This window comes from Osmia lignaria, chromosome 5, assembly GCF_051020975.1.
Source record: "Osmia lignaria lignaria isolate PbOS001 chromosome 5, iyOsmLign1, whole genome shotgun sequence".
In the NCBI taxonomy this organism is placed as follows: domain Eukaryota; kingdom Metazoa; phylum Arthropoda; class Insecta; order Hymenoptera; family Megachilidae; genus Osmia; species Osmia lignaria.
Genome location: NC_135036.1, coordinates 6,325,382 through 6,353,166, shown reverse-complemented (window position 1 = coordinate 6,353,166; position 27,785 = coordinate 6,325,382). Strand labels below are relative to the sequence as shown.

The 27,785-nt window shown below is 36.6% G+C and overlaps 2 protein-coding genes across 3 annotated transcripts; one reads left to right on the top strand and one right to left on the bottom strand.

Annotated features, from left to right (window-relative positions):
• Positions 1–349: 349 nt before the first annotated feature.
• On the bottom strand, positions 350–27,785 carry LOC117607948 (A-type potassium channel modulatory protein KCNIP1). Of its 2 annotated transcripts, XM_034332258.2 has the most exons (9): positions 27,649–27,785; positions 26,853–27,560; positions 21,250–21,624; positions 7,755–7,824; positions 7,615–7,685; positions 6,872–7,144; positions 5,789–6,081; positions 5,390–5,663; positions 350–5,298 (listed from the first exon to the last, which is right to left on the bottom strand). In XM_034332258.2, the coding sequence occupies exons 3-7, from the start codon at positions 21,412–21,414 to the stop codon at positions 6,034–6,036; spliced, it is 627 nt and encodes a 208-aa protein (XP_034188149.1). In that variant the 5' UTR covers positions 21,415–21,624; positions 26,853–27,560; positions 27,649–27,785; the 3' UTR covers positions 350–5,298; positions 5,390–5,663; positions 5,789–6,033. The 2 variants fall into 2 exon arrangements, with proteins under 2 accessions (XP_034188149.1, XP_034188148.1); XM_034332257.2 differs by having other exon boundaries at positions 350–5,663.
• On the top strand, positions 8,022–12,739 carry LOC117607952 (dynein regulatory complex subunit 5). Its single transcript, XM_034332262.2, has 9 exons — positions 8,022–8,183; positions 8,285–8,557; positions 9,516–9,707; positions 10,112–10,279; positions 10,464–10,602; positions 10,686–10,923; positions 11,513–11,668; positions 12,462–12,576; positions 12,637–12,739. Exons 1-9 carry the CDS (start codon positions 8,137–8,139, stop codon positions 12,737–12,739), a joined length of 1,431 nt encoding a protein of 476 aa, XP_034188153.2. The 5' UTR covers positions 8,022–8,136.

Below are 27,785 nucleotides of genomic sequence, written 5' to 3'. Positions count from 1 at the left end.
GGTAAAATAATAAATAAAAGGATAAAATAATAGGCGAGGCACACAGATGTAATAGAATTAACACGTCGATAAGTTGTCGTGTAGTTTGCGCCGTTTCTGTGTAGATGGCGCCAGAATCGAATTTTAAAAACTTAATTTATGGCGGGCTTTATAAAATGCAAAGTTGCGAATAGAGGTCCAATCTTTCTGTATCTGTACTTACTGGATTGCAGTTAATAATTTCCAGGTCAAGATTATTATTCAGTTTCAAAAATATGATTATAAAATTTGTTTGATTAAATGTGATTAAATTAAAAGAATACAGTCTAAAAGAAGTATCGGCAAGGGAAATAACTTCAATGGCTAACAATAACGACCATCTCCTTTTATTCTTTTGAATTTACAATTCATCTGTTGCGAAATACGATTACCCGCGCATGGCGATCTGACGCAGATACAATTGTCGCATGATCGATAATTACTGATCAATATTCTTTTATTGATCACATCAATACTTACTCCTCGATCTAACGAACGAAGGATTTTGAGAATGGATGCTATAGAAGTATCGGAGAAAGGCTCGGAGAAGGAGTAGGAAAGGATCATGAGCTATTTAATTATGAGCTAATGATGCTTCTTGCGACGAGTCTCTTTGATATAGTAAATCACGCCATTGTCGAATGCAAAATCTTTCTCATCCTCGATTAACATTATTCTCACAGATTTTCAATTGAAAATTGGCAGTACGAGAATTAATGAACGTACTCTGCACAGCTAGATGCGACTTGTCAGCGAAGTATTCGAACGTTTGCGGTAAGAACAAAAGAAATATGTATGCAATTGATGCATTTAATTAATTTGAAGAAGTGAAGCAAACGTTTCGAATACGTCCGCGAGTAGATCGATCGCTAATCGATCGTGGATTCGTTACTCTTCTAGTTGTAAAGGTTTTCTCATAAAAAACTGCTTTTTAAGCTTAACAATTGGATCGTACTTGCTATGAACTAACCGGATATCCGTTACAGGCTATGGTGATGCTATTGTAACAAATTTTTTGATTCGTTACTCGTGCTTTCGTCCAATACATTCTCTCGACGGCTTGTTAGGTTATGTTCACTATTAAATTATTTAAAAATTAAAAAAGTAATGTTTGAGAACTTTTTCGTTGCTATCTAGTGAATCAATGAATCTTAACAATTAAAATAGACAATTTAAATAAATTTAAATAAAAAATTGTTTAATCATACATGTAAAAATAACGAAACGAACATGGTATGTCGAGAGCTACCTTTAAGGTAAAGTTTTGGACACGCTTGGAAACTGGTTTATAGTTTAACGAGGTTAACCCTAAGGACCAATGAGTTAATTACGAACTACGTTACCACTAACGCTCATCAATTGACTAAGTTTCTCTTTAACCTGTACAGGGTGTCTCGAAATATGCAGATAGTTTATTTGAAAAAAAAAATAAATGTGTTTTAGTTTTTTAGTAAATTAATTCAAAAGTTATATAAATTAAATGGCATACTATTTTGAGACACTCCGTATAGCTACGATTCTTCTTAAATTCATACTAAATCGATAATCGTTAGATTTACGATCTATAAGTTTCTCGAAATTTGATTTTCTAGAACATCGAGTTTGAGCCTTCTAAAACTCGAATTCAATAGTTGTATCGATTTATCGAACGACCAGTAAGCACGCACGATATGTAACGATCTAAATTACGAATTTGTCAAGGATACAAGCTGCGCCGACGAAAATATCGATCTTCGTTCCTTGCCTTATTTCCTTTTCTACTAAATATAATTAAGAAACTTTTTCTTTGAATCGTTATTGATACAAGAATCTCGTCCTACACATACTTAGTCGAGAAAAAAATTTCATTTGCAAAAGGTATAAAACAGGGGAAAATATCGGTCGAAAATTGCACGTTATAGCATGCATGAATTTTAGAATTTCTCATTTACATTTTATCATGATCCTCTTTTTTTTTAACTTTTTTCATTATTTTCAAGCAAACGGTGTAATATAACATGTAGATGTGATGAATATTAAAAGTTGATATTGTTCGTTATCTAATCACTATTTGTCCTAATTATAAATAACAAAACTTTTCCTATTTTAAATGATACTCTGTATGTAATCTAAATGCTTAAGTAGTTTAGTAAATGAAAATAAAGACACGATCATACTGAATTAACTTTGACGCTGATCTTCTCCTCCTTATAATTCATCAAAAAATGATCATTCAACGTTTGTGTACCTTTGTAATCAGTGGGTACTTTAAATGTTTCAAAAAAATTTTCTCTGAATATTTCAATGAAATTGAAACGTATAGAACACTTCCGGTTTGAAGAACCTAACCTGCAAAATGCACCAAAAAAATATAAAAATAAAATAAACAACAAATTCTTAAAATAAAAAATTTTGTTTTAATCTCTCTTTTAACTTTAATGTTTCCTTTGGGGTACGTTCAACGAGACCGGAAGTACTCGACGTTCTTTTACCCAAAGTAGTCGCTTGGTCGACTTTCTGTTTCGCGTGTAGAAAATTGTTTAATATAACGTTCGTTGTTTCTCCCCCCTTAAAGTTCGTCTTATTTTGTTTTCATAGAAAATATGTAAAAATCGTTTAACAGTAGATCGAATACAATGTACACACGTAGCGTGACTGGAAACCTTGATCCTTTTCGGCATTTTCTTGTGCTTCCATCCGGAAGTCGAGGAATTCTTGGGAGAACTCGAAATCATTCGAATATTACAATGTTCGAAATATGAAACAATAAAACCTCGATAGTTGTAGGGAAATGAAACTGAAAAATTCATGCAATTATCGAGGTAATATTTAACTAAATATTCTAATATAATTTTAAATCCGTTTTTAAGATTCTATTGAAAATCTACTACGAGTTTTGCATAGAATTATAAACAGTTCCAGTTCTAAACGCAAATTTATAATAATTATTCAATTAACCTGTTAACTGGTTTATTTTTCAACTAAAAAGTAAATAAACATTTAATCTATTTTATATGCAACTCACTGTTTTCCTAATATATAGTAGCTCACTGGTTAACAGGTTAATACAGGTTGACTGCCATGAGAGTCACCAGGAACTGATGCTACATACTTGATTTAATGAAATAATAAATAAATAAAGAAAGAAAATATTAAATACAATACATGCTACAAAATTATTAGTCTTCAAATACTGGCTCTGTCAGTGACAGCCAAAGTGTTAATAATTCATATTACAGTAAAGATTCGATGAAAGCGAAAAAAAGATTTGTACGATGAAAGCGAAGAATTCATCCCCACCACTTATACCCCTTGAGATACCGCAAAGTTTACTCGCGAGTAGTGTAACATGATTTGAGATCGAATATATCAGTGATCTAATACTAATGCAACACGACTGAACTTTGTTATTTTTCATTTTTTTCTTCTAAAACTTCTCTGCCTAGGTGTATTTGTGACATTGTTCTGATTAAAATGCTACCAAACACGATATAGAAGGTTGATTGATTAATGTTTTTCCCTTAATGTTGAGAGGGCGGCATTATCTAGGGGCTAACGGCCCCTTTCTGCCCAATGAAAGTTAGCGTCCACGCGCACACGCGCGCGTCTTTTTTCAAATCTCGTCTATTTTAGATTTTTACATTTACTTTTTTTATATTTGTGGCCATAACTCTTATTTTCCATTTATTTATATATATACACATTTTCGCTTTATTCTCATTTTACTCATATTCGCATCCCCCCCTTATTCGTTGCCAACAGCACACGGTAACCCATCTTTTGGCGAAACCGTGCCCACTTAGCTTGACTTCGGTGATCTTACGGGTACCGGTATAGCCTAAGTGGCTAAGGCCGTTGACGGATGTAGGTTGAACTATATTTATTTGTTAAATTGACGATAGTAAATTTGTGAAGGGGCCCTTTTTCGGAACTCACCTCGGACTCCCGAAATCTCATTATCGGCCCTGAGAATAGCGAATGAAAAAGAACAGTCCCTCTTTCACCTGCTGTTCTTTTCTACATTTGAAGTAGTCGGTAAACTTCTAACAATGTAGGAACTGCGCAATGTAAACGAAAGTACAGCCCCGAGCGTTTCGCTTTCATCGAATCTTTACCGTATATTGTGCCATCCTACACATGGTTATTTCTACTATGGCAGTCAACATGTTGTTATAGGAACGTCCCTAGCAACCTGTGCACCCTCGACTCTAGTTAAAACATCGTGGCGAAGAAGTTTCATCGATTAACAAGTGACAGAGCGCTACGAAGAGACAATAACGATTAACAAACTCTTCTTACACTAGATTTCTCTATTATTTAAATTTGTGGCTCTAATTCGTTTCATTCTCTATCTTGAAGGGGATTGGCTCTGATTAAAAGGATATCACTTAATAATTTCTGGCGGTTCGCGAGGTAACTATCACTTATCAATTGTTTGTTATGTTAAATACTCGACAAGTCTGTAAATCAATAAGTATTTCAGACAGAATAATGACAAAACAGCGAAGAGAATTGCAAAGAAATTGATTTGCGTGCAGAATGACTTATTAAGTATTTAATAAGAAAATTTTAATTGCAAAATACGAATAGAAGCGTTCCCAAAGTGCACATATAATTATAATTCTCTCCTCAGCTTGTATAGTTAAAAGTAAAGGAAATGTCTAACAATTAGACAAAAAGCTGGCTAAGCCTATGGCAACATCCAGTCGAATCGATAATTTTCAATTAAGTTTTCTTTATCAACCAAATAGTTGTTTCTCTTTTTTAAGTTACGATTTAATTATTGCAATTTGGTGTTTCGTTTGGTAAACATTACAGAAACGTCTCTCCCTTTTCTTATTCAACCAGACTAATCTTAACAATTAATTTAACATTCGCTTAAACGACCATGAAAACTGGTTTCTCTTCACGAGGAATCGCCTCTGATAGCGTTACGAATTTAAGGACACCCTGTGCGTGGTTTATCCCTTCGGGTCGATACCCGTACGCAACCCCTTTCCCTACATTGTTTTCAATATTAATTCCTTAGATAAAGAGTCGTATCTCTTATTTAAATACAAAGTTCCTGGTCGATTCGCAATTCTATTGTCCCCTTTACGAAAGAAATGCAACAGTTTCAACAGGAGTTTGGCACGGAAGTCAAATAAGATCAATAATTCTCTGTTATATATATATATATATATCGATTTTCAACGTTAGCAACGTTTCCTTCTTCGAATATTAAATAGTTTCTTCATCGTCCGTTGTTCTCTGTATTCCCAAACGGATTCTAAGGATTCAACCTGCTCCTTTCATCGTTTCCTTCCAATCAATCGAACGGTTCATTAATTTAATGTTACAATTTTGTGTACCTTAGTTTTCTTTTCTTTTGTCGATTTCACAATTGACATACCATTTCCTTTTCCCTCCAAGGAACGGCGTACTCCGTTGTGCAGTCTGGACGCTTAATTAAATTCACTTAAGTGACGTAAAATAGTTCTTCTGCAAGAAGAAATATACCAGCAAGCTCGTTCGTCTCTCGACGACGAACAAACGCGTTAATTGAACTCTTGAACCCGCAAGATTTTTCACAAACTTCGTCGTTCTTTCCCTTGTTCAGTTTTCCTTCCTGTCGTTTAGAAGTACTGGCCTCCCGCTTCTTGGGAATCAAAGTCTATCCTTACATCCTGGAAATAAAAGAGCCAACGAGGGTTGCTGTTAAAACGGCATTTCATCTAATCCAGTGCACGCGAGGCACTCTCGGACCTTAAATGATTAAAATTCGAGCGAAACGGTCATTCGAAGAGTTTACCCTTAGCAAAATAGCGGAGCTTCCGGTTGGTTCCACCAATGTGCGGCTAGAAGCATGTACAGCTCCTGATCCTGTACCGTATAACCTGGAGGTGGTTGAGAAGGCAAAGGTGGTGGAATCGGTGGCAGCAGAGAGTAAGATGGTGGCGGTGGTGACGGTGACTGGGACTGTGAAAAGGTTGTCGTGGTGGAGAGCGGTGTTGGCGGCGTCGTGGTCACTGCCGGTGGCTCTTCCTTAGCCGGAGATCAAAGCGCGCAATCGAACATCGCCAGCGACCGTGTGATTACATCATCCTGGGGAAAAATGCTATTCTTAGAATATGTTCTTTTGAAGTATAAAATGATACAAGCTGCTTTTCAGTGGAAACTGATGATTGATTTGATGCAAAAGTCATTATTGTTTATCTTATGTATCTCTACCATCTGCTAATTATAATTTGTAGACTGGACATTTTAAAAACATACATGACAGAAGTTTTCATATACATATAAAAGAGTCATTTGTTGTTTTGAAAGGGTAGGAAGAAAAGGAAAGGGGTAAACTCCTGTTATTATTGGATTTGGCAATAAGTACATCAATACTTTAATTCTCTGTCTTCATCTTTTCACAATTTCAATTATTATCAGTGTGTTTCAGTCTGTATAAAATGATACAAGCTGTGTTTTTTAAGATACTCCTGATTAATTAGTAATTCTGGTGATGCAAAAGTCATTATTGTGTCTATCTTATGTATCTCTATTACCTGCTAATTATAATTTGTAAATTAGACATTTTACAAACATACTTAACAGAAATTTTCACATATATATAAAAACCATTTGTTTTATAAAATATTAAGAAGAAAAGGAGGAGGCTAAACTCGTATTATTTTACTTTAATTCCCTGTCTTCATCTTTTCACAATGTCCTCATATTTGTATTCAAGCAATCTCTGCAAATAATAAATCCATCATCCTCAAACTAAGTTAGAACACTTTCCATTATTAAAGCATCTAAAATATTAAAGACTAATAGATTCCCATCTGATAATAACTAAACGAGTTTCAGAGTTTGAAATCAAGGTGGACAGAGTACTGCATCGTACCTTCAAGCAGCTTTCAATAAACTCCTCGATCGTTATTACACCATCCTGGTTTAGATCGAGCTTCTTGAACACCCTATCCAACTGCTCCCTCGCTTTTCTCTCCTCCTCGGCATGATGTCGTCGACCCATAAGCTCGTGAACGGCAGTCACCACCTCCCCTAGCTCACCCCTGGTGATGCACCCATCGCCGTTTATGTCGTACAGCTTGAACGTCCAACGTAGTTTCTCGTAGATGCTACCTCGTAACAACGTGGACAAGGTGACCAGGAGATCCTGAAATTACAGTGTTCTGTACGCCTAATCGATGCAACTATGTCACTAATAACAATTAACAGTAGGAGTGGTAGTAATAGTATAGCAATTAATAATAAAACCAGCTACGCTACTAATAGGAATAGCAATCTAAACCAGGGGTGGACAATTATTTTGACTCGGGGGCAACTTTGTGGAAGCGGAGGTTAGCGAAGGGCCGTACCTTTTAAAATAATTGCATTCATTAAATATTCATTAAAAATCAATAAATATAAATTCAGTAAAATAGTGGCAGTTTTATTCAATTTATTTAAATCTCGGTTCAAGGCGGATTTTTCTGTCTTGGTGGGCCACAAAAAAACTCATAGCGTGCCGGTATTTGCCCACCCCTGATCTGAACTCATTTGCAACGAATCAAGAAGCATTGACCCCTGCAAAGAGTAGTCGCTTGAACTTTAAATTACAGGTGAAAGTAACGAGGAAAAAATTACCCTGAAGCTGATGGCACCGTTGCAATTAACATCAAAGGCCTTGAACACGTAATGGGCGTAGAGGCTGGAGTCTGGAATTCGTAGGAGTCGCCGTTAACTAATTACGCAAAAACGGGATCTCTTATTTAATTGGAACTCACTGCCATGGGGGAAGAATTTCGCATAGATATCCTTGAACGAGTCCTCGTGCACTACACCCTCCGGACACTCCTGAAAAAGAAATCACAGTGAATGGTTACTTCGACCAGATTCGTGTGATCGAGTATTGTGGCAAATTTCAACGTCGTTTCTTCTTTTTTTTTTTTTTCATTTTACGTTGTAGATAAGAAGGCAGATAGGTTTGAAAATACAGCCAGTAATGATCTGTTGGTATAGTAGTAATGGTAGGTCAATTTACTGAAGGTAAATCTCGGCTACATCTTCCCTGAAGCGGTTTACGAGATGATAAAAATGTGGATGGGATAGGAGGGGTTGTTCGTGTACTCTTGTTTACGGATATAATCCCCGAAGCAAAACGTAAAAATGAGGATTCCTTATGCTGTGCCGAGGAACGTCTTTGAAGCCTACAAGTAAACCTTTCGGGTTCATTATACGGTTCAAGCATGAGAAATTACAGAATTCCATATTATTTCTACGAGTTTTTTATACTTCTTTCTTTCTCTTTCCACAGATGTTCGGACGAGACAATGCGTTTATCCAGCGAACGCGACAGAAGTATTCGAGCGGAAGATGAATTCTGGGACGAGAAAAATGTTACAAGCTTGAAGGTGCTTGCCCTTAGTGTCATAGCTTCGACATGGAAGGACAACCCTATATTAGAGGAACTACCGACTTGCGAGGATAGAGATATGCTTATGGAAATCTTACCCATCGATTTACCATTTAAACTGGTTATCACGAAGATAGAAGACGAACAGTATTGGGAACGATGCTCTAGAAACAGGTAAGTGCAAGGATGCACTTCAAAAGTGCAAGTGCAAGTGCAAGGATGCACTTCATAAATGCAAATACAAGTGCAAGGATGCACTTCATAAATGTAGATATAAGTGCAAGGATGCATTTCATAAATGCAGATACAAGTGCAAGGATGCACTTCATAAATGTAGATATAAGTGCAAGGATGCACTTCATAAATGCAAATACAAGTGCAAGGTTGCACTTCAAAAATGCAAATACAAGTGCAAGGATGCACTTCAAAAGTGCAAGTGCAAGTGCAAGGATGCACTTCAAAAATGCAAATACAGATATGAGGATGCATTTAAAAAATGCAAGTGCATTGTTGCATTTATGAATAAAATTGGAAAGTTAGATTTTTGCATTTATGAATAAAATTGGAAAGTTAGATTTCTATTCGATTGAATAATTTAAATCAACATTTAATCGAGTAATCTGGATTATTTTAAATGTATGATTTTTAAATAAAAAGGTTTCATATATTGGAAAAATAATTTTTTGAGGATAATAATTCCTAGAGGAATTAAAATTGAGGCTCTCTCCATGGTCCGCCGTCCGAATAAAAATATGCATGTACAGTTAGACGCATTATAATTGTAATTATTAAATAGAATGGCTATTACTTAATCCTAGAAAGACTAAAGAGACTAAAGACAAAAACAATTTTTAAAGGAACAGTGCAACATTTAGAAAATAAAAATAATATGAAGTACAAAATTCAATTAAAATTGGGGCTCTCTCCAGGGTCCGCCTTTGGAGGGATAATCAGGTAACAGTGTATGTGTTACAAATCTCATTGATCATTTGTAGACACAGGATTTTGGCCGAATTTCAAGGAACGTATCCAGCGGTTCGATTTGAAAATATAAAACTGCATAGAACGATATCGAATTTCCATAAAGAGCTTTGCAGAGTTTGCGATAACCAGAAACATGATATTATTGCAGATGGGAGCACAACAATCCGGCGGATCATGGCGATTCCTGGCGACAACTCTACTGCGAGGGTCATCTTTGCGAATATTTGGAAAATTTCGAGCCAAGTTACTTCGAGTCCCAGCAAGAGAAATGCGAAGAAACAATTCAACTTGTCCAAAATTATGTACACACCTTGGTACTGCGTACTCTTCGTCCCACCAAGTAAAATATTTTAATTAATCACAGAAAACTATAATTTCTTATAAAAAATAGCATATGTTTTCTTTTTAATGAAACTGAAAGGAAGAATAGAGGAAAATTACAATGTTCCCAAATTGCATATTCTGAAATTATTACAAGGAAACGTAATAATCATGTCCCTGATTTGCATATCATCAAAGTAATTGAAGTCACAATGTTCCTTATTTGCATATCATTGAGTAATCCAAATTTTAAGTAAACAAACTTTCTATCTTTTATCAAAACTTCTACCATAACCATCTTAAAGATAAGCATACATTTTGCTTGGAATAGAAATTCCCTGGAAAATCAAACTTTCCTTTCATCGATTTAATATTATCGTTCAATCCTCTTACAGATCCTCTATTTTCTGAAAACTTTTCCAGAAAACGTACAAAATTTTTCGATGACGAGGATCCCTGTGTCGTCGAAGAGGAGCCTGTTCACCACATCCCTTTCGCGATTATTCTACCCCAGCTTCCTCATCTCACCGAAATTCGCATCAATTTCGAGGTGGTTTACATGAACGACGGTTTCGAATGGCGAGACTTTGAGTAAGTTCCATTTCCAACGAGTTTTCTACCATATAAAATATTATCCGATTCACCCTCGGACGGCGGACCACGGAGAGAGGCCCAATTTCAATTCAATCTTTTACTTCATTCAAAGAACAAAAATTATTCCTTTTCACCTTCGTTTTAAAAACCGATTTTCCCTTCGAATTTCATTCTGTTTAAGGTTCTCGGTGGAAGATTGCATGGCTCTTGGAAAAGGGATCCATGCCTGCCCGAAATTGAGGAAATTCACTCTGTCCAGGAGCAACCTGGATCAGCCACGTGCCGCGGCTTTGCTCCAAGGGATTCTGGGGAACGAACACGTCGGTGTCCCTTCTGAATTTCTTCAAATTTTCTTAGGAACACCGTACAAAATATCCAATCGGTTTTTCAATTTATTTTCCAGATAGAAGAAATAGATTTCTCGCATTGCAAACTAGGAGACAAAGGAGCCTACGCTATCGGTGAATTTCTACGAGTCCATAAAAATTTGAAGATCATACATTTAGCCAACAACGATATAGGACCGGAAGGAGTGTCAGGGATAATGAACGGATTACTTAAAAGAGAAGACTCGATACTGAAGCATCTAAATTTGAAATTGAACCCTCTGCTGGACGATGGAGTGGTTCACGTCTGTGCCTGTAAGTACTTACATACCCCCAAAGTATTGGCTTGCTAACTTTATCCTCTCTCATGAGTCAATATTTACACTGGCCACGTATCGACGGCTGTGTGCCGTTGATTGTATCCACTGGGGCAAACTAGAATAGTGATTCATTTCTGTCTTGCTAATTTGGTCTACTTGAGTCAGAATTCGGGGAAGTCTTTGGGGGATATGGGCTAATGTCAGGCTAGTCTTTTGTCAGCCTGGTCATTTAACCCTTTGGAGCAATCCTAAGTTTGCAGAGAATATTTTTAATTTAAAGTGAAAGAATTAATAATACTATATATTTTCACCATCTACACTTACAACTTTGTTTTGTATTAAGAATATAAAGCAATAAGTACAGAATTATAAATTATTATGACAATTAAGTTTGATCCTGAAAGGGTTAACTCTACAAGTATTTAAAAGAAAATGATATTATATTTGCATGATTATTGATAATATTATAATGCATTCTAAAATTGGGATCATCCATTTCAGAGATAATGTTTTTCGAAGCTTCTCCGAATATTTTTCCATTCCTTTTACCTAGATACAGGAGAAGATGGATGTTTCTCTTTTAGATCTACTACGGAAAGACAGTTTAGAAGTTCTGGACTTGAGCGCTTGCGGAATAACAGCTGACGGAGGTGCAGCGTTAGCCGAAGTATTCGGTTCTGGCTCTTTGAGCTTCGAAACTTTCAGCCTCGACGTGTCTAATAATGACTTTAATGAAACAGGCAAGAGAATAGGTTCAAAGGGTTAGGCCACGTTGGAACTTTCAGAAAATCGAATTTCCTGTTTTTGACTTGAAATAGTTTTTAGAATGTCAAGAATAATGTGCAATTGCTGTCAGAATAACACAGTATTAATAAATTAAAAATTAATTTTCTTATTCAAAAAATATTGCAATTTCAAACTTGTTGTTTTTCTCAAAATTAAATCTTTTTAGTTGACGAACAGTAGAAGTCTAAGAATATTAATATTTGATTGATTCAATTCAAATTTGGACAGGATCTTTAAAAATAAATTATTAAGAGAAGTACATATGGATTTTAGGATTCATTAACAATTTTCTATGTTATAGAGAATTTTATATAGAATCTTTTACCTAAAAATGCTCATTTCTTAGAAAATTGTATATATATAATGAAAATATTTTTTTATTTGCTCTTGAATCAAATAATAACCACTTCTACTCGAATTAAACCTATGTTGCTTTTATTAAGTTCAGAACCACCATTTTGAAAAAAACATGAATCTAAAAATTTTTTTTTATACTTCAAGATACGTATAATAGAATGTCTAAACTGGATTTTGAATTTACTTCATTGATTCTCCAAAAAAAATTCCTAAAAATCTTCAAGGTGGCCTGACTCTTTAAGAACACTTTTGTATAATTAACGCGGTGTAAATCGTATTCCACATTAAACTAGCACAGTTCTACCATTAATAGAAATACCAATTTACATTTCTGTAACTATCGAAACACAAAGGACCCACGAAAGACCCCATGATGCGATATAATTCTAGTTGGCGAGGCGTTCGAGGCTGCGTTCGAGTCCACTCCGTTTATCATCGGCTTTGCTGCTCGAATGTGTAATTTCTCCGAACAATCGGAGCTCTCTATCTACGAGAATGTACTCAGGTAAGGAAGAGCATTGTGTCCCGATTCAGACAATGCCCCGGTATCCTATTTTGCTTACAGAAATAGAAAGAACAGGAAGAAGGAGGAGGCGAGACGCATGATACTCCGGCAAATGGGCAAAGGACACTTAAAGAACGATAATGATTTATTACCGTCTACTTGAAAATAAATTTAGATTTCAATATACTATGTTCAAGGATTATTTGAAAGGTGATTAATAATCACTGATCATAATCAGGGGCGGAGATTCCCAGTGGGGCGGTCGGGATTTCAAGACTAATTAATTTAACACCTATTGAACGGGACGTATAGATTTAATAACTTCCTAAGACGAGCTACGTGGATTTACGTTTTCGTACATATTTTGATTGCGCTGTTCTCAGAAAAGCCTGGAAATGGAGAAAAATAGGGAAAAAACAACCCTTCTGTTAAGTGTTAAATTAGAGTAAGTCGTATACCTAATTAAAGAATTTGAGTTCCAGTCCACCCCTTGATTGCACTACCCTAAAAAAAAAATTGAAAATGGAGGAAAAAGCAACCCTTTCGTTAAGTGTTAAATTAGGGTAAGTCGTATCCCTAATTAAAGAATTTGAGTTCCAGTCCACCCTTGATTGCACTACCTTAAAAAAAAAACTGAAAATGGAGGAAGATAGGAAAAAACAACCCTTCTGTTAAGTGTTAAATTAGGGTATGTCGTATCCCTAATTAAAGAATTTGAGTTCCAGTCCACCCTTGATTGCACTACCCTAAAAAAGAAAACTGAAAATGGAGGAAGATAATGAAAACGCAACCCTTTCGTTAAGTGTTAAATTAGGGCCCTTCGTGTCCTTAATTTAGGAATCTGGATTCCAGTTCACCCCCTAATTGCACTACCCTTAAGAAGCCTGAAAATAGAGAAAAATCAACCCCTCCATTAAGTATTAAATTAGAACCCTTCGTGTTGCTAATTTCCCACTAAAAAATGAAGTTCCAGTCCACCCCCTAATTATTATTTAATCACAGCGCGCTAAAGATCGCTATAATCAATGCAGTAGCGCTAATTGAAATTCCATTTTACACACCCTCATTAATTCTAATTTCCGAAATTTGTCACCGCTCCTGTTACGAACGGGTTAAAAGGTTCAAGATAACAAGAATGACTAGTGTAACGTAGAAGGACTTGCTGAAAGAAGTGGCAACAAAAGAGCAACGAAACGAGGGTGCAGCTTCTTCCAGGAAGTTACGCGAAAGCCTTAGCAAGGTAAATTGCGACAAAAGTAGGCCACAGCTAAGACCTCTTTTTTTTTTTCTTCTTTTTTTTTTTCGTTTCATTATTAAGATGAACGAACGCGAGAAAGATACATCCCAGTTACGTTGGAATCTTAGAAATGTATTCTCGCGTTATTACTCTCGAGCTCGTTGATTCTCCTTCCTTCTACGATCTTATACGTACGGATTGAGACAACCGGATGGAAGGTATTTTATAAAATGACGGAGCTGAATGAAGAAGAGACTAGTGCCTCCTAGAAACGTCAGATTCTTCAGTGAAGAGCCACTCAACTTATAGTTCTCGTTAACCGGTACTTACGACGTCGTTTTTCATACGAGGAATACTTTTCTTCTTATCAACGATTCACTTATTCGCGTGAAATTTTCTGTAAATTTTTATACGGTAATTTATACAGTTAACTCTTTTTCTAAAGAAGTAGAAAGTATATTATAATGAATTTATTACATAATAAACTATAATTTTATTTGGAACAAAATGGAAGATTTTTTTAGGGTAGATAATTTTTAAAGGGGCCATTTAAAATTTAGAAAATGAAAACAATATGAAGCATAAAATTAAATTCAAATTGAGGCTCTCTCCATGGTCCGCCGCGCCGTTTTAGGCTCTCTCCATGGTCCGCCGTTCGAAAGTTAAAAAACGCATTATATAAATTTCTTACTCTTTTAGAAAAAGGGTTAATAACTGTATACATTTCGATTACTATGATATTAAATATATTTTTCATTATCGAAAGTGCAAGATCGTCAAGTGTCAAGCAACTTTTATTAGGACACAGAAAGTCTTCAATAGTTTCATGACATAAAAGTATTAGAAAATGCCACTCGTGGTACACGAATCTGAAGCTTGAAGCTCGATAAAAACGACCACGTAAACGTCCCCTGGATATTTTTAATACAAATGACAATATAAAAGTACAAACGACCGAAACGAGAGCTCGGTAGAGCCTCTAAATTATTGATTAGCAATTAACTGTTTCACCCTGGCCAATATAGGCACAATGCAATATAAATTCAAGAAAATTGCATCGATTTACCCCCCGTGGGGAGCTGGATTCTCATTACATTAAAAAAAAAAAGAAAAAAAAAAGAGTCAACTCCGATAATCAGGTCAGCAGGGGTGCGTGAAAGTTCGAAGGTTCATCCGAATTAGAATGTTTCAAGCTGACAACGAATATCACCGGTTAAATTCATTTATCTTTTCACGACCTTTGCAGGTGGCTTTTGCGGTACAAGGATCCTTCTGATTTTCCTAAACGTCAAGGTCCTGGCCTCGACTCTGCTAGGCCTTCTTCGATTTCCATTAGATACGAACACTGTACAACCTTAAATAGAATCGAGTTCAATAGGACGTGCTAATGCTCCTCTAACCTTTACGCTTTCATTGAAAAAAGAAGAAAAAAAAAAAAGCTGGAACCTGCTATCTAAGAGGGTTAAGCCAGGCCCGATCAAAGAAAACAAGGGAAACAATGAAGGCTTTCTTTGATATCTGTGACAAAGAGCTGAGAGAATGGATGGTTCTCGTGCTATTGAACAGCAATCGGAAAGATTCATTCAATATTTTACGTTTTGTTATACATCGGAGTGTGACAAAAAGAATTGTAAGACTTATTGAGTATTAACGAACTGTTATAAAGTATGAAACTACGAAATTTTTAATTACTAGGTATTTTAATTACTCTTTTGAAATTTGAATATTTTCTCGTGCTTCTAGGTATTTGAAATATGATAATAATGAAGATTACTTTTTAAAAATAAATCTTCAATTTAAAAAAAAGAGACAGAATTAATTTGTAGATCTAATAATTGTATTTGAAATATTTTTCATCTAATTTCTTCATAATAAATAGCTTCTCTTTTAAATTAAATTTTCAGTTATTTAGAATTTAAAAAATTGTATTTCATAAAATATAAGGGAGAGATTCTAAATAAGTTTCTTTGATTCTTCTAATATTTCTCTAATATTAACCTTTTATTAACTAAAAATATCAGTATTCCAAATATGGAAGATTGTATCCTACAAAACAGGGAAGGGGCTTTCACATAAATCTCTCCTTTTGATTAATTCCATAATATTAAACGCTTTCACGAGGGTGCTCGAACGGCAACATAAAAACACGTACGCAAAAGGAGAAGTTATCCACCTGGCGCTTTTCAAAAGGACTATTTCGACATTTTTTCCCTGTCGCGTACCTTGACGCCAGCTTGAAACGATCGAAAGGTTGAATTTCGTGCTTTTGTCGCAGCCACTTACCGGCTGAAAGCAGCTCGAAATTGCGTATCGCGAAAAAAGCTTCGGACTTTTCAGCAATTCCTTAGATGTTTTAATTGCGCTATTTCGCCGCTGTACACTTGCCACTCGAGCCAAGTCTGGAAATCGTGTCAAGAGAATGCGTTTGCACGGACACGAGTGGGCGAACCGAGTGTCGCAGGACATTCCGCTAATCTAGGGACTACAGTGATGTGCGGCCCGACTAGTCGGATCGGTTCGGAAAACATCGGGCGGGCTCGGTCGGGCGTCCGATCCATGCGTGCAGTCGGGTGGCGCGACTATTTCGGGTTCGGTCGGGTACAGTCGGGCAGATTCGGACGAGCTCCCAAATTATCTTATTATTCAACTATCTTATTCCAAAATTCCATATAAAACAGATTTTGCATCTGCTTATTGCAAGTATTAACAAGTACACGAGAGTTTGGCCGCGGCTCGCGGGAGCTCGTCCGAGTCTGCCCGACTGTACCCGACTGAACCCGAAATAGTCGGGCTACCGGACTGCACGCATGTATCGGACGCCCGCCCGAGCTCGCCCGATGTTTTCCGAACCCGCCCGATGTTTTCCGAACCCGCCCGAGCCCGTAATATCGGTACCCTCTTATCCCTACTAGGAACGAATCTTACAGAAAATTTCTTTTTTTTTTTTTCAGTTGGAAGACATTCTTCGATTATCATACGAAAGAACGAAAGGGTGTAACTCGAGTTCGCTTAAATATTCACTTGGACGTTTATTAATTTCAGCGAGTTTATAATACAGATCTTTATTCAATTAACGACAGATAAAAGTCATTGAGGGTGGGAAAGCTTTGGCATTCGATAGCCATCGTTGAAGATAGCTGCTGGCACGAACGAAACAATGAAATACTGTTCCGACACAGTTGCTATCAGTCGACTGCTGTCGCGAATCTCTCTTTTAACACATGGTCCACCTAGTTCCAAGACCATCAAAGCCATGAAACGTCCATGCATATCAATCTTTCTTTTTTAGAATCAAATGGAACAGCCTGAACAGAGTATTTTATGATAAAGAAAAATTTCGATAACTTTCCTGGGACAAAATTAAGATTTCTGGAGCCTTTTTAGACCCCCGTTTAATCCGGTGCTGGTTTACCCTTTGATAAATTCGATAACTGATAATTTCTGGCTGAGTTATGACTGACAAATTTTAAATTGAAAAATTTCCCTTGCAATTGCCGAATTTCTGGGTCGTCGCATCGCGAATGCATTAAGAAGCAACGGTTCCGTCAAAATTCGGTTGGAAATTCTTGGTTGAATCAATGGAATATTCTGAAGACGGAATATCCGTAACAGATAAAATAGAAGTACCAGGTTTCCTGAATTCGATCGATCCGACATAAATGAAAGAGACGGATGCGTACAAATTGCTGGATCGTTTCGTAGCCACTGATCAAACCGAGAGATTACGCGCGACCAACGTAAGTCCTTTCACACTGTTTTTCTGTAACCAGACACAGTTGCACGTTAGATATCGATCCGGCTTTTATGCTCTTGCCAGCCTAAAAGTATGTCACGACGATTACTATATCGTCAGACATCACAGGATCTTGTTGGAGAAGAAAAGTTTCGATCGTTCAACTTGCTGTTTATGTTGGCGAATCGAAAGAACCATGGTCCCGACCGTTGAAAATGAAAAATATTCATGAAACGTTTATGTAGTCATTTTTATTGAACCTTGAGCTTTAAATTGATCTACCATGAGTGGTATTGTGCGATACTTTTATGTCATGAAATTGTGTCAGACCTCTAAACTACCTCTGTAAGAACGTTCGATATCAAACATCGAGGTTCCTTTATAAGAATCTCGAGCATCGAAAATTGATAAATGTATAGATTTATCGATCCCTAAAAAAGTAAGAAATATAATGCAATGTGTTTTTTAATTCTCAAACGACGGACCATGGAGAGAGCTCCAAGACAGCGGACCATGGAGAAAGCCATAATTTTAATTTAATTTTGCATTTAATATTGAAAAAATCTGCAAATTAATTCCAAATTAAAGAGAAAACTAAAAACAAAAAGGTGATAGAAATACATTCCACCTAAAGGGTTAAATGAAACTTTCTTGTTTAAAAATGATACACTTAATTTTAGGGGTTAATTATGCAATTTAAGTATAGATATATTACCCTGCACACTTCTAACGTCTTAACGTGAAAAAAAAATAAATAATAGAAAGAATTTTTAGAGTTTTTTTCTACTATATAGATGACTGTTTTCCCAAACAGCAGGTGTTCTATCAGAACCGATCAATTTGTTCGAATCAGCCGAACAACGTGGAAATTACAGTGAAATGCTAACAACGAAGAGAAAGTTTGAAACCTCAACTAGTTACCGAACGTACAGGTGGTTCTGCGATTCCAAACTCATTTGTCTGCGGCGATGAGTAGCACCCATCTAAGAAGACACCGACAAGTGGCATGGAGCACTTAAAACCTTCTAAAAATCAATCGAAAAGGATGCCACTTCACAACTTTTTCTACTAATCCGACGTTTTCTGTTTGCCAAGACCTGAAGTAGCGAATGGCTCGTTGAAAGACGGCCAAAACTACCCTCTTTCATTTCTATCAACGAATTAATAAAACCTGGTACACTGCGAATAAACGTCGCTGCTTCGTTAATTATTCTAATTACCTTTGGCATCGTTATTGTTATAACGATCGATCGTTTAATTTGTCACTCGGGGGAAGAGAATTATTTTTATTGATCTAAAATTCCTCGTCAGGTTCAAAGCTTGAATTCTCTACATCTCTGATATATTTATTATAATTCTGAAGATTCTCTTTTTTATATAAACTTCACACCTTAAATTTGTAAGATTAACCTCTCGGGGGAAGAGAATTATTTTTATTAATTTTTACTAAAATTCCTCGTCAGATTCAAAGCTTGATTCTCTACATCTCTGATATTTTTATTATAATTCTGAAGATTCTTTTCTTTACATAAACTTCACATCTTAAATTTTTAAGATTTCAAAAAGAATCTGAACCTTCAAGATGAACCAGTAAGCGTTCAACCGTATTCTATTGACCTGTAGCCGGCAAAATTTGCGTCCAACTGGAAGCGGTGTCAACCTTGAAGCAGGCAGCACCCTTGAAACGGTATGTGAATATTTTACAACCGACTGACGTGGCAGTTGGTGTTTCTATAGGCCTGGAAACGCTCGTTCCTCGCGAAAATGACGCACGAGTGAAACGCGAAATCCTGCGGTTCGTGGCAAGGCCTTCCTCGTCACGAAAATCGTTGATACGGTATACACGGGGTGGTCAATAGTAAACGGACATCCACGGCGAGGTTGGCACGTTACTTTATCTAGAAAGCGAATTTCCTGATGAAATCAGTAGACCGGAAAATATCACCTACGCGACCCACATACACGTGATTTAATAATCAAAGCGAATCGTCTATCGAACATAACGAAAGCGTGCAAATGAGATTTATTTTCTCTTTCGAGGCTCAACATAAACAGACAAGATATTAAAGCGATCCAGGTTTATATCAGTGCACCCCGTATATGCGCTAGATTACGTAGAGGATAGCTGAGGAAACTAGGACGAACCATAATCTCTAGCTTACCTAACGGCTTAATGAAACAACGAGTTACGATCAAAGGGATGCTCATTTTTATGTTCAATTCTAAATTGCGTTCATCTGTTAAATAAACAGAAAAAAGGGTATGGAAATCCTCTTCTCAGTTTGAACCTTTTATTAGAGGAAAAAAGCATTAAAATTTGTTTAATGCTTAGAAGATAAAATTGTAAATTTTCCCCTGGGTTGTTGATTAAAATTATTCTAAATTGCCTTCATCTATTAAACAAATAGAAAAAAGGGTGTAGAAATCCTCTTTTCAGTTTGAACCTTTTATTAGAGAAAAAAGAAATTAAGATTTGTTTAATCCTTAGAAGATGAAATTGTAAATTTTCCTCTGGATTGTTGATTAAAATTATTCTAAATTGCCTTCATCTATTAAACAAATAGAAAAAAGGGTGTAGAAATCCTCTTTTCAGTTTGAACCTTTTATTAGAGAAAAAAGAAATTAAGATTTGTTTAATCCTTAGAAGATGAAATTGTAGATTTTTTTCAGGGTTGTTGATTAAAATTATTCTAAATTGCCTTCATCTATTAATCAAATAGAAAAGAGAGTGTAGAAATCCTCTTTTCAGTTTGAACCTTTTATTAGAGGAAAAAGGCATTAAAGTTTATTTAAACCTTAGAAGATGAAATTGTAAATTTTCCCCAGGGTTGTTGATTAAAATTATTCATTTTCATTAAGCGGATATATCCATCCACAGTGCTCGAAGGTTTTAATTAAATACAAGGAGAGCTTAATTGGCCCAATGATAATTGGCCTAATCACCTCGGAGAGATTCGTACTCGTAAACGTTAAAAACAAGAAATTGGACGAGCAATAATGTAGGAGATACAGTGTTGATTCACCAAGGAATATTTCGAGCTAAGGTAGAGCATCGTATGCATAACAGGCTTGGTCTTCGTGAGCTGGTCGAAATAAGGTCTCGCTGGAACGTTTTCCTTCCATGAATATTCATGCAAATAAAATTATAACGAAGAAAATTGAGTGGGTACAACCGTGAATATACTCACGATTGATATAGAAACCGAGAGGATTTTTCCTTGGAAAATAATTGTTACCGTCAGATTGAAATAGAAAACAATTTCCGGAATTATTTTTATAGTCGGTACACTCGTGATCGAATCAGATTTGGGGCTCTCTCCATGGTCCGCCGCGCTATCTCGAGACTCTCTCCATGGTCCGTCGTCGAAGAGTCAATATTTATTTTCCTATTCGTTCTAAATTTCATCATATAATATTTATCAATTGAAAGATACATTATTTATAATAATAATATAATCAAAATTCCTACTTCCCCTATATTGCCATTTTCCCAATGGAAGCCTGATTTGATCGCGAGTGTACATGATTTGAATTTTAATCGAATATACCAGGAACCCAAGAAAAGTTCAAAGTGTATCTTAACAAGAAAATTAAAGTAGTTCCAAGAACCTCGGGAATGAATCATGTCTCTTCTAGTTATTCCACGAAACCCATCACGATTTCGTGTATCGTATATCCAGATTCATTATTCAGCATCGCTTACCTGCTTGAAGCCACGGTACATCACTCGTATTTCCTGTCTGGAGAACTTGGTCTGCCGAAGAAGTTCCTCGAGGGCGACGGGCCGGGTGGTCTGTTGCCTTGTTCTCGAGCTCTCGAAGTCGAAAAGTGCCTCTTCCGGTCCCGGCGAGTCCGGCGGCGTAGCCATTCCTGGTGCAGCCCTTCGTTCTCTCCCAATTAAATGTTTCCTTTATACCAGAGTCTGGCTTTCCAGCCCTTCTTCGAGCCTCTCAACGTCACACCGACGTTACTTCATCCCTCCCCATTATTTTCAACCTTTTGATATTCATCAGTTTCCTTATCCACGCTTCCGCTTCCTGTTTCACGAATAGCGAGCCGCAAACGATCGATCAGCCAACTGTAAACAGACAATTTTTTCCCCGTCCCTTTCAATTCCTTTTCTCGTGATAATTTCTTTTTTTTTTTCTTAATTCTAAATAGGTTCGACAGTTTAAAATTCGTCAAAGTCTGGAACAGAGTTTGCTGAACACTTTTATTTAGGACAGGAAGCGCGATATAAATTAAAAGTTGAACTTTTGCCACGGTGACACGGTGGTAGAAAGTTTCCAAGTTGGTAGGTAATCGATGAAGTTAACCGATAAAGTTCGAATTGCGAGGTGATACAGAAATAAGCAATGCATTTGAAAGATGGGCTGTGCTAGTGGAAAAAGTAAACCATTGGTCAGACATTAAGTGCATCGGTTCGATTATCGATTCTTTTTAAATATACAAAAACAGAATGCTATGTACCGTCGATTCTGAATAATAATTTATAGATGTTGCAAAAAATTTGAACACGCTAATTGCCACAATTTCGAATTTATAAGAAAAAAAGTTTCACATGTAAATTCGAAATTTCTAGGATGAATGAAGGGTTTATTTTATACATTCAACTGGTATTGAAAGGATGAAATGGATTCCAGAGAGCCGGTGTAATATGATGGATTTAAAACCCTGCCACGTGTCTGGCACCCTGCACGAAACAGCAAACCGAACGCACCAGTCAAATATTTGCGCATGAGTATTTTGGTGAAGCTACAACGACCCCGACGATTAAACAAGAAAACCATGAAAATCGATCCTTCTCCGAATCGAATTTCCAGATGTTCGGCGGATCGTGTGGTCTGGCCTAACAGAAGTTTATTCTACTTCCGATTCCAAATATGTAGGTACCGTTCTTTTAACGCGTTAATTAGTGGAATAGAAATAAGCATATTTTCTATTTTATTTTAATAATATTATAATAATGCTATTCTAATTTATTTTTTTTTTTATTATTGATTATTCGATTGCATTAGCTTTGAAGCGTGGGTCACTGATAACCCCTTGTGGTAATTAACGTAAAATAAATTTTGTATTGAATGAATTTGAAAAAAAAAAATGACTTGAGTACCTGTGGTTGGCGAGTTATTTTAATTTCTTTTTCTTTTTATTATTTATTATTCGATTGCATTAGATTTGAAGCTTGGGTCACTGATAACCCCTCGTCAAAATTCATTGAATGAATTTTGAAAATAAAAAAGTGACGTGAGTAACTGTGGTTGGCGAGATTGCAATCGTTCAGTTACTGCCTACTGAATCAAACACAGCGTCATAACTGTGTGCTATAAAGAAGAGGAAAAAGGAACGAAAAAAGTAATAAACGGGCGGATGTTCGTCATGCATGGCTGCCTTCTTTTAGCAATCGATGGCAGTTCAATATTTCGTTTCTTTCAGTCACATTTTTGAATGCTTTCAATACCGTATATTCTCTAACACATTCGTACAAATTATTTCAGGCTCTTCGCATTTCTCTTTTTAGTAAAATATAACTCTTTTATTTCCTTTCATATATCAAATTTTCACTTCGAAATAGGTTTTTATAGTTTCGTTTCGAACCACGTAAAGCTGAGATCTATTTCAAGAAGTTTTATGTATCCAATGGTTCGAAATATTTTATGGTGGTTTCCCGATGGAAGAATCTGTTCCCTTTTACACGATTATTTACTCGCCATTTCTAATTTACGAACTTCTATAACGGATACGCACACATTCTGCTCCCAAATAAACAAATCTGCTCTATTAAATCGTATTCTATTGTGTAATTAGAAGAATTTTGATTGGAAATATTTCACAATTTAAAATAACCCGAAATATTCCAGGTTTACAAGATTGTGGTCCTCCCCGGGAATTTCCGGGTTCCCAGAAATCCCCGGGGACTTCCGGTTCCCCTAGGTTCCCGGCTTCCCCTTCCCTAGACTCCCACTCTCTCCCACGGTCGGCGAGAGAATGACGTTGCGTGAGAGAGGCCCCTTATATAGGTCCGTGGCCTTCCCCCACCACTCTCATACCAACCTTTACGCGGAAAAATTTGAATTGATATTTATACATATATTTATATTTCCCAATTATATACTAAAGTTTATAACATTTAATAATTAAAAATAATACTATTTTTATTAATAAATCACTTTTAATATTAATATCGTCAAAATTAAGAGTCCCGGCATTACTGCTTCTCTTGTAACGCCATCTTCCTTACCGCATACGTTCTAACCTTAATTTAAACATATCCCTGATCCTCTACGACCATACTGAAGACAAATACCTTTATGATCCACCCTGTATATTCTATCCATAGTTATTCAACTATTCACAGGAGAATTACACTCTATTTCAGTGCAATTTCATCCACGATGAACGGCTAAACAAAACAAAGCTCGATAACAAAGCTTCATAAAAGCGGAACGTACAGTTTCCTCGAGTACCAGTTGCAACTCTGTGTTCGCCGAGCACAAATTGGCCGACGATAAAGCGTTGAAATAGAAAAGCAACGCAAACGTTGTTTTCTGTAAAACCTTGATGCAACACGTATGAAAAAGTTCGTTGGAATCGCGCTGTTACGTGCCAGCAACAGTCTGTGTCGCTCGTGTGATCGATAAATAAAGGAAATTCTTTTTTTTTTTTTTCATTTCTCATACGTTCATGCATGTACGTAATCAACGGATACACATAGCCTGGTTTACCTCGTGTCTAGCAACCGCATACAGTTATGCAATGTTTTGATGGAAAAGTTGTTTGGCAAAAGCAGTGCATGCGCGAATTTCCGGAATAAATTTCAATGCTCTGCTTAAATTCACCCTCTGCCCGACCGTTATCGACCCCTTTTACAGACGCGACTTCCAAAAGACTCGGATTCTTTGCAAAAGAAATCGCTTATAAAACTGCCGGTATACTCGATAAATTTCGTTCTCTAGACAGGGCCGACCCTGAGATTTCGGGGGCCCGAGGCGAGCTCCGAAAAAGGGCCCCTTCACATATATGACATAAAAAAAGTACCTCAAATAAAATTTATAAAATTAACATTAGAGCTTTTATAACTAATTTAGATTTGCATTTACATCGATTAATATTCAAGTAAACGCGAAATTGTCTTATGGAGGTCCTGGACCTTGGGGGGCCCTAGGCGGCCGCCTAGGCCCAGTGCTGCCCCTGTCTCTAGAAATACGGAAGTACAATAAATTCCGTGAAGAATGCTTTTTCGGTAGATAAAAATTAAAGATACGTTAAATCGGTGCTGGATATTGCGCCAGCACGTGGGAGTGAGAAAATGCGTATATGAGTTGAACTTGAATATCTGTTTACACGTTTAGTTATTTTGCGACAACCTCAGGCAAATTATAATATTTGGCAGAACAAGTTTTTCTCGGGCCAATATTTCCTGGTCGGCGAAAATTTTGAATTTCTATTCATAACTAACGATCTGCTTGTGTCAAGTCATTTCATAACGCGACTTCATCAATCACTAGAGTGATAGAGAACGTGTATGGTCAGGCACACTTAACCTCTAATTGCTAAGAATGAAAATAATTCATTTTCATATTTAAACTGCCAATCGATATAATAAATTGCAATGATTAGATACTGCGAGTCATCGACGACCCTTGTGGTAAAATAACAAATAAAATATTTGGGATATTTCCTTAATGAGATGTGTATATATTTATAGAAACTGCATCGGTAAATATTTTCCCAAAGGTTTGTTTCTTTTCCCTTGCAATTTAATTAGAAGAAATCTTTATACTCTCGTAACGAATGAGGTTCTATAAAAGTAGGTAATGAAGACCGCAATTAACGACCGGCGTAATTTGGATAAATTACATAGAAAGTCTAAACCCGAAAGAAATTCGTATTCCACGTTATCATATCGTCGCGTTTTACGTTTAAAAAATTCTCATTCTTCACTGACCCAGTATCAGAAACAACTATTCACATTTGAATAGTCTTTAAATAAACAGAAGATATTTTTAAAACCTTGTATTTTAAACCCAGGTGATTTTCAATTTTCAGGAATATTGTGTATAATTTATCGGACATAAAAGTTACCGCAAGCATACACGATAGTGGCTTATATGCGTAACTAACGATTAATCGCCTATTATCGATAGTCGATTATTCGATTACCGATAGTCGAAATGATCCGTTTCCATTGAACGATAATTTCAGCGTTCATCGTAGGAGGTAAATATCGAGATCGTTTCGATGCCATCAAAAATAGACGATGAAGTAAACCGAATACCATGCGTGTAAGAAATTAGGTACACCGCGTTAAATCACCGAGTAAATCGCTTTTCCATGGCGATGCTTCGGCCATAAATCTCTGGGTACATCTTTGTCACGCTACTGTGCGTTCCATCGACCAACAAAAGCGCTGATTACACGTGGAAAATCAATTGCGCTCGAAAATAAACAGAAAACGAATGGACTACCATTCTTCTTGTTCTTAATTACGATAATTAAATAGTAGGTTATTAATCTACCTTTAAACCGCCTTAAATATTTTATACATTAGGAAAGAAATATTACCAACATAAATGTCTCGTTTATTTTCTTAAATCGTTCGTAAAAGCAATACACACTCTTTCGAACAGCTTATCTCGTTTACAGGGGGTATCGAGATATCGATCTATAGCGAACGATAAATCGAGCAAAAGTTAATTGCTCGTTACGAGCAGATACAGCTCGAATGACTCTATAGAACACCATCTCCTGCTGGGAACAATACGGCCAATTTACTACGGAGGCACAGGGGACAGAGATATGCACAGTAAAATAACATTACGTAACGCTTACACCTGAAAACTGGCTATTAACCATCAAAATTTTATACAGTTTTCTATTTCAGAAACAATAAAAACGAGGCACTAAAAGAACTATTTTTTCTTTCCTTAATTCCTATCATCTTAACGCTTAATGTTGCTTTTTTTTAAATCCTAGAACTCGGTTTAAGTCAATTCACTCCGCCAACGCGAGTGAAGTCAAGCATGGAAGTTGAAGACAAATACACCGTCTCCTTAACCTCTATTCTATTCAAACGCTGCCGACTCTTCGCGCAAACATACCACTAACACCTAATCAATCCGTGTCTATTCAACCCTGAGTAATTTTCATTCAATAATTGCCGGGATAAAAGAGTAAAAACAGTGTCTGAGAAACATTCAAAACAAACTACCCTATAGATGATTTATAATCTAGTAACGCATGGTTTTTTGTAAATACATATCAAAACATTAATATTAAAAAAAAATAACAGAAAAGATCAATTACCTTCCACTAGCAGAAGGGTTGTTGATGACCAGGTTTCAGGATCACGTTGAATGGATAAAAGCGGACACGCGAAGCGGCTGGAGCACAGGGTGGATGACCCTGGTCGAAGGAGAGCCGCGATGTTCCAGAGAGGAGCAAAGAGTCAGGCTGGTCCCAGCACCGGCATATCGCAACACCTCGCCTCCTCTGACTGTGTACCGGCACTGTATGCACAGAAGTGTCCATCCAAAATTACGTGTTATGTCATGTCTATGCCCGATATAATAACGTACGCACGATCACGACATTCGTTTGACAGCGGTCGCCGTCGCACGAGAACCAAAATCAACTGAAGAAAAATAACGAACCACGCCACTATGCAGTCGGCGGCAGACTGGATGTGGCCGGGTTAGAGCGGACCACGCATCCTCTGGTCCGACCAATCGACGCCCTCCTTCGCGCGCCTTTGCCCCCTCGATCCTTTCCGACCAAAACTAACCCTTAACGCAAACCACCTCTTACCCCTTCAATAGGGGGAGGAGGTGTACCAATTCATAGGTCTTTGTATTTCTTTTTTTTTTTTTTACGTACTTTTGTATGGCTTTGACTAAGAATGTAATAATTTTTTTTTTTAATTCTTACTTTGAAAAATCAGTGCTAAAATATTAATGATGGATGAAAATGATCAAAGTTGAAAATTTATATTTGAAGTATTGAATTATTTTTATGCTGAAAATGTAAAATATTATATGATTTTCAACAATTTATATAAACAATTAACAGGGATATACAGACTTTAAATATATGTTTGACTCACAGATGAGATATGAAATAGAGCTGCCGTCTTATTGAAGTTCGTGTCTCACGTTCTGAAATACCAACGTAGCATAAAATCATTTTTGCTAACCGTCGTGTTGCGCACTCTACGACGACTTCAGGAACTATATACAGCAT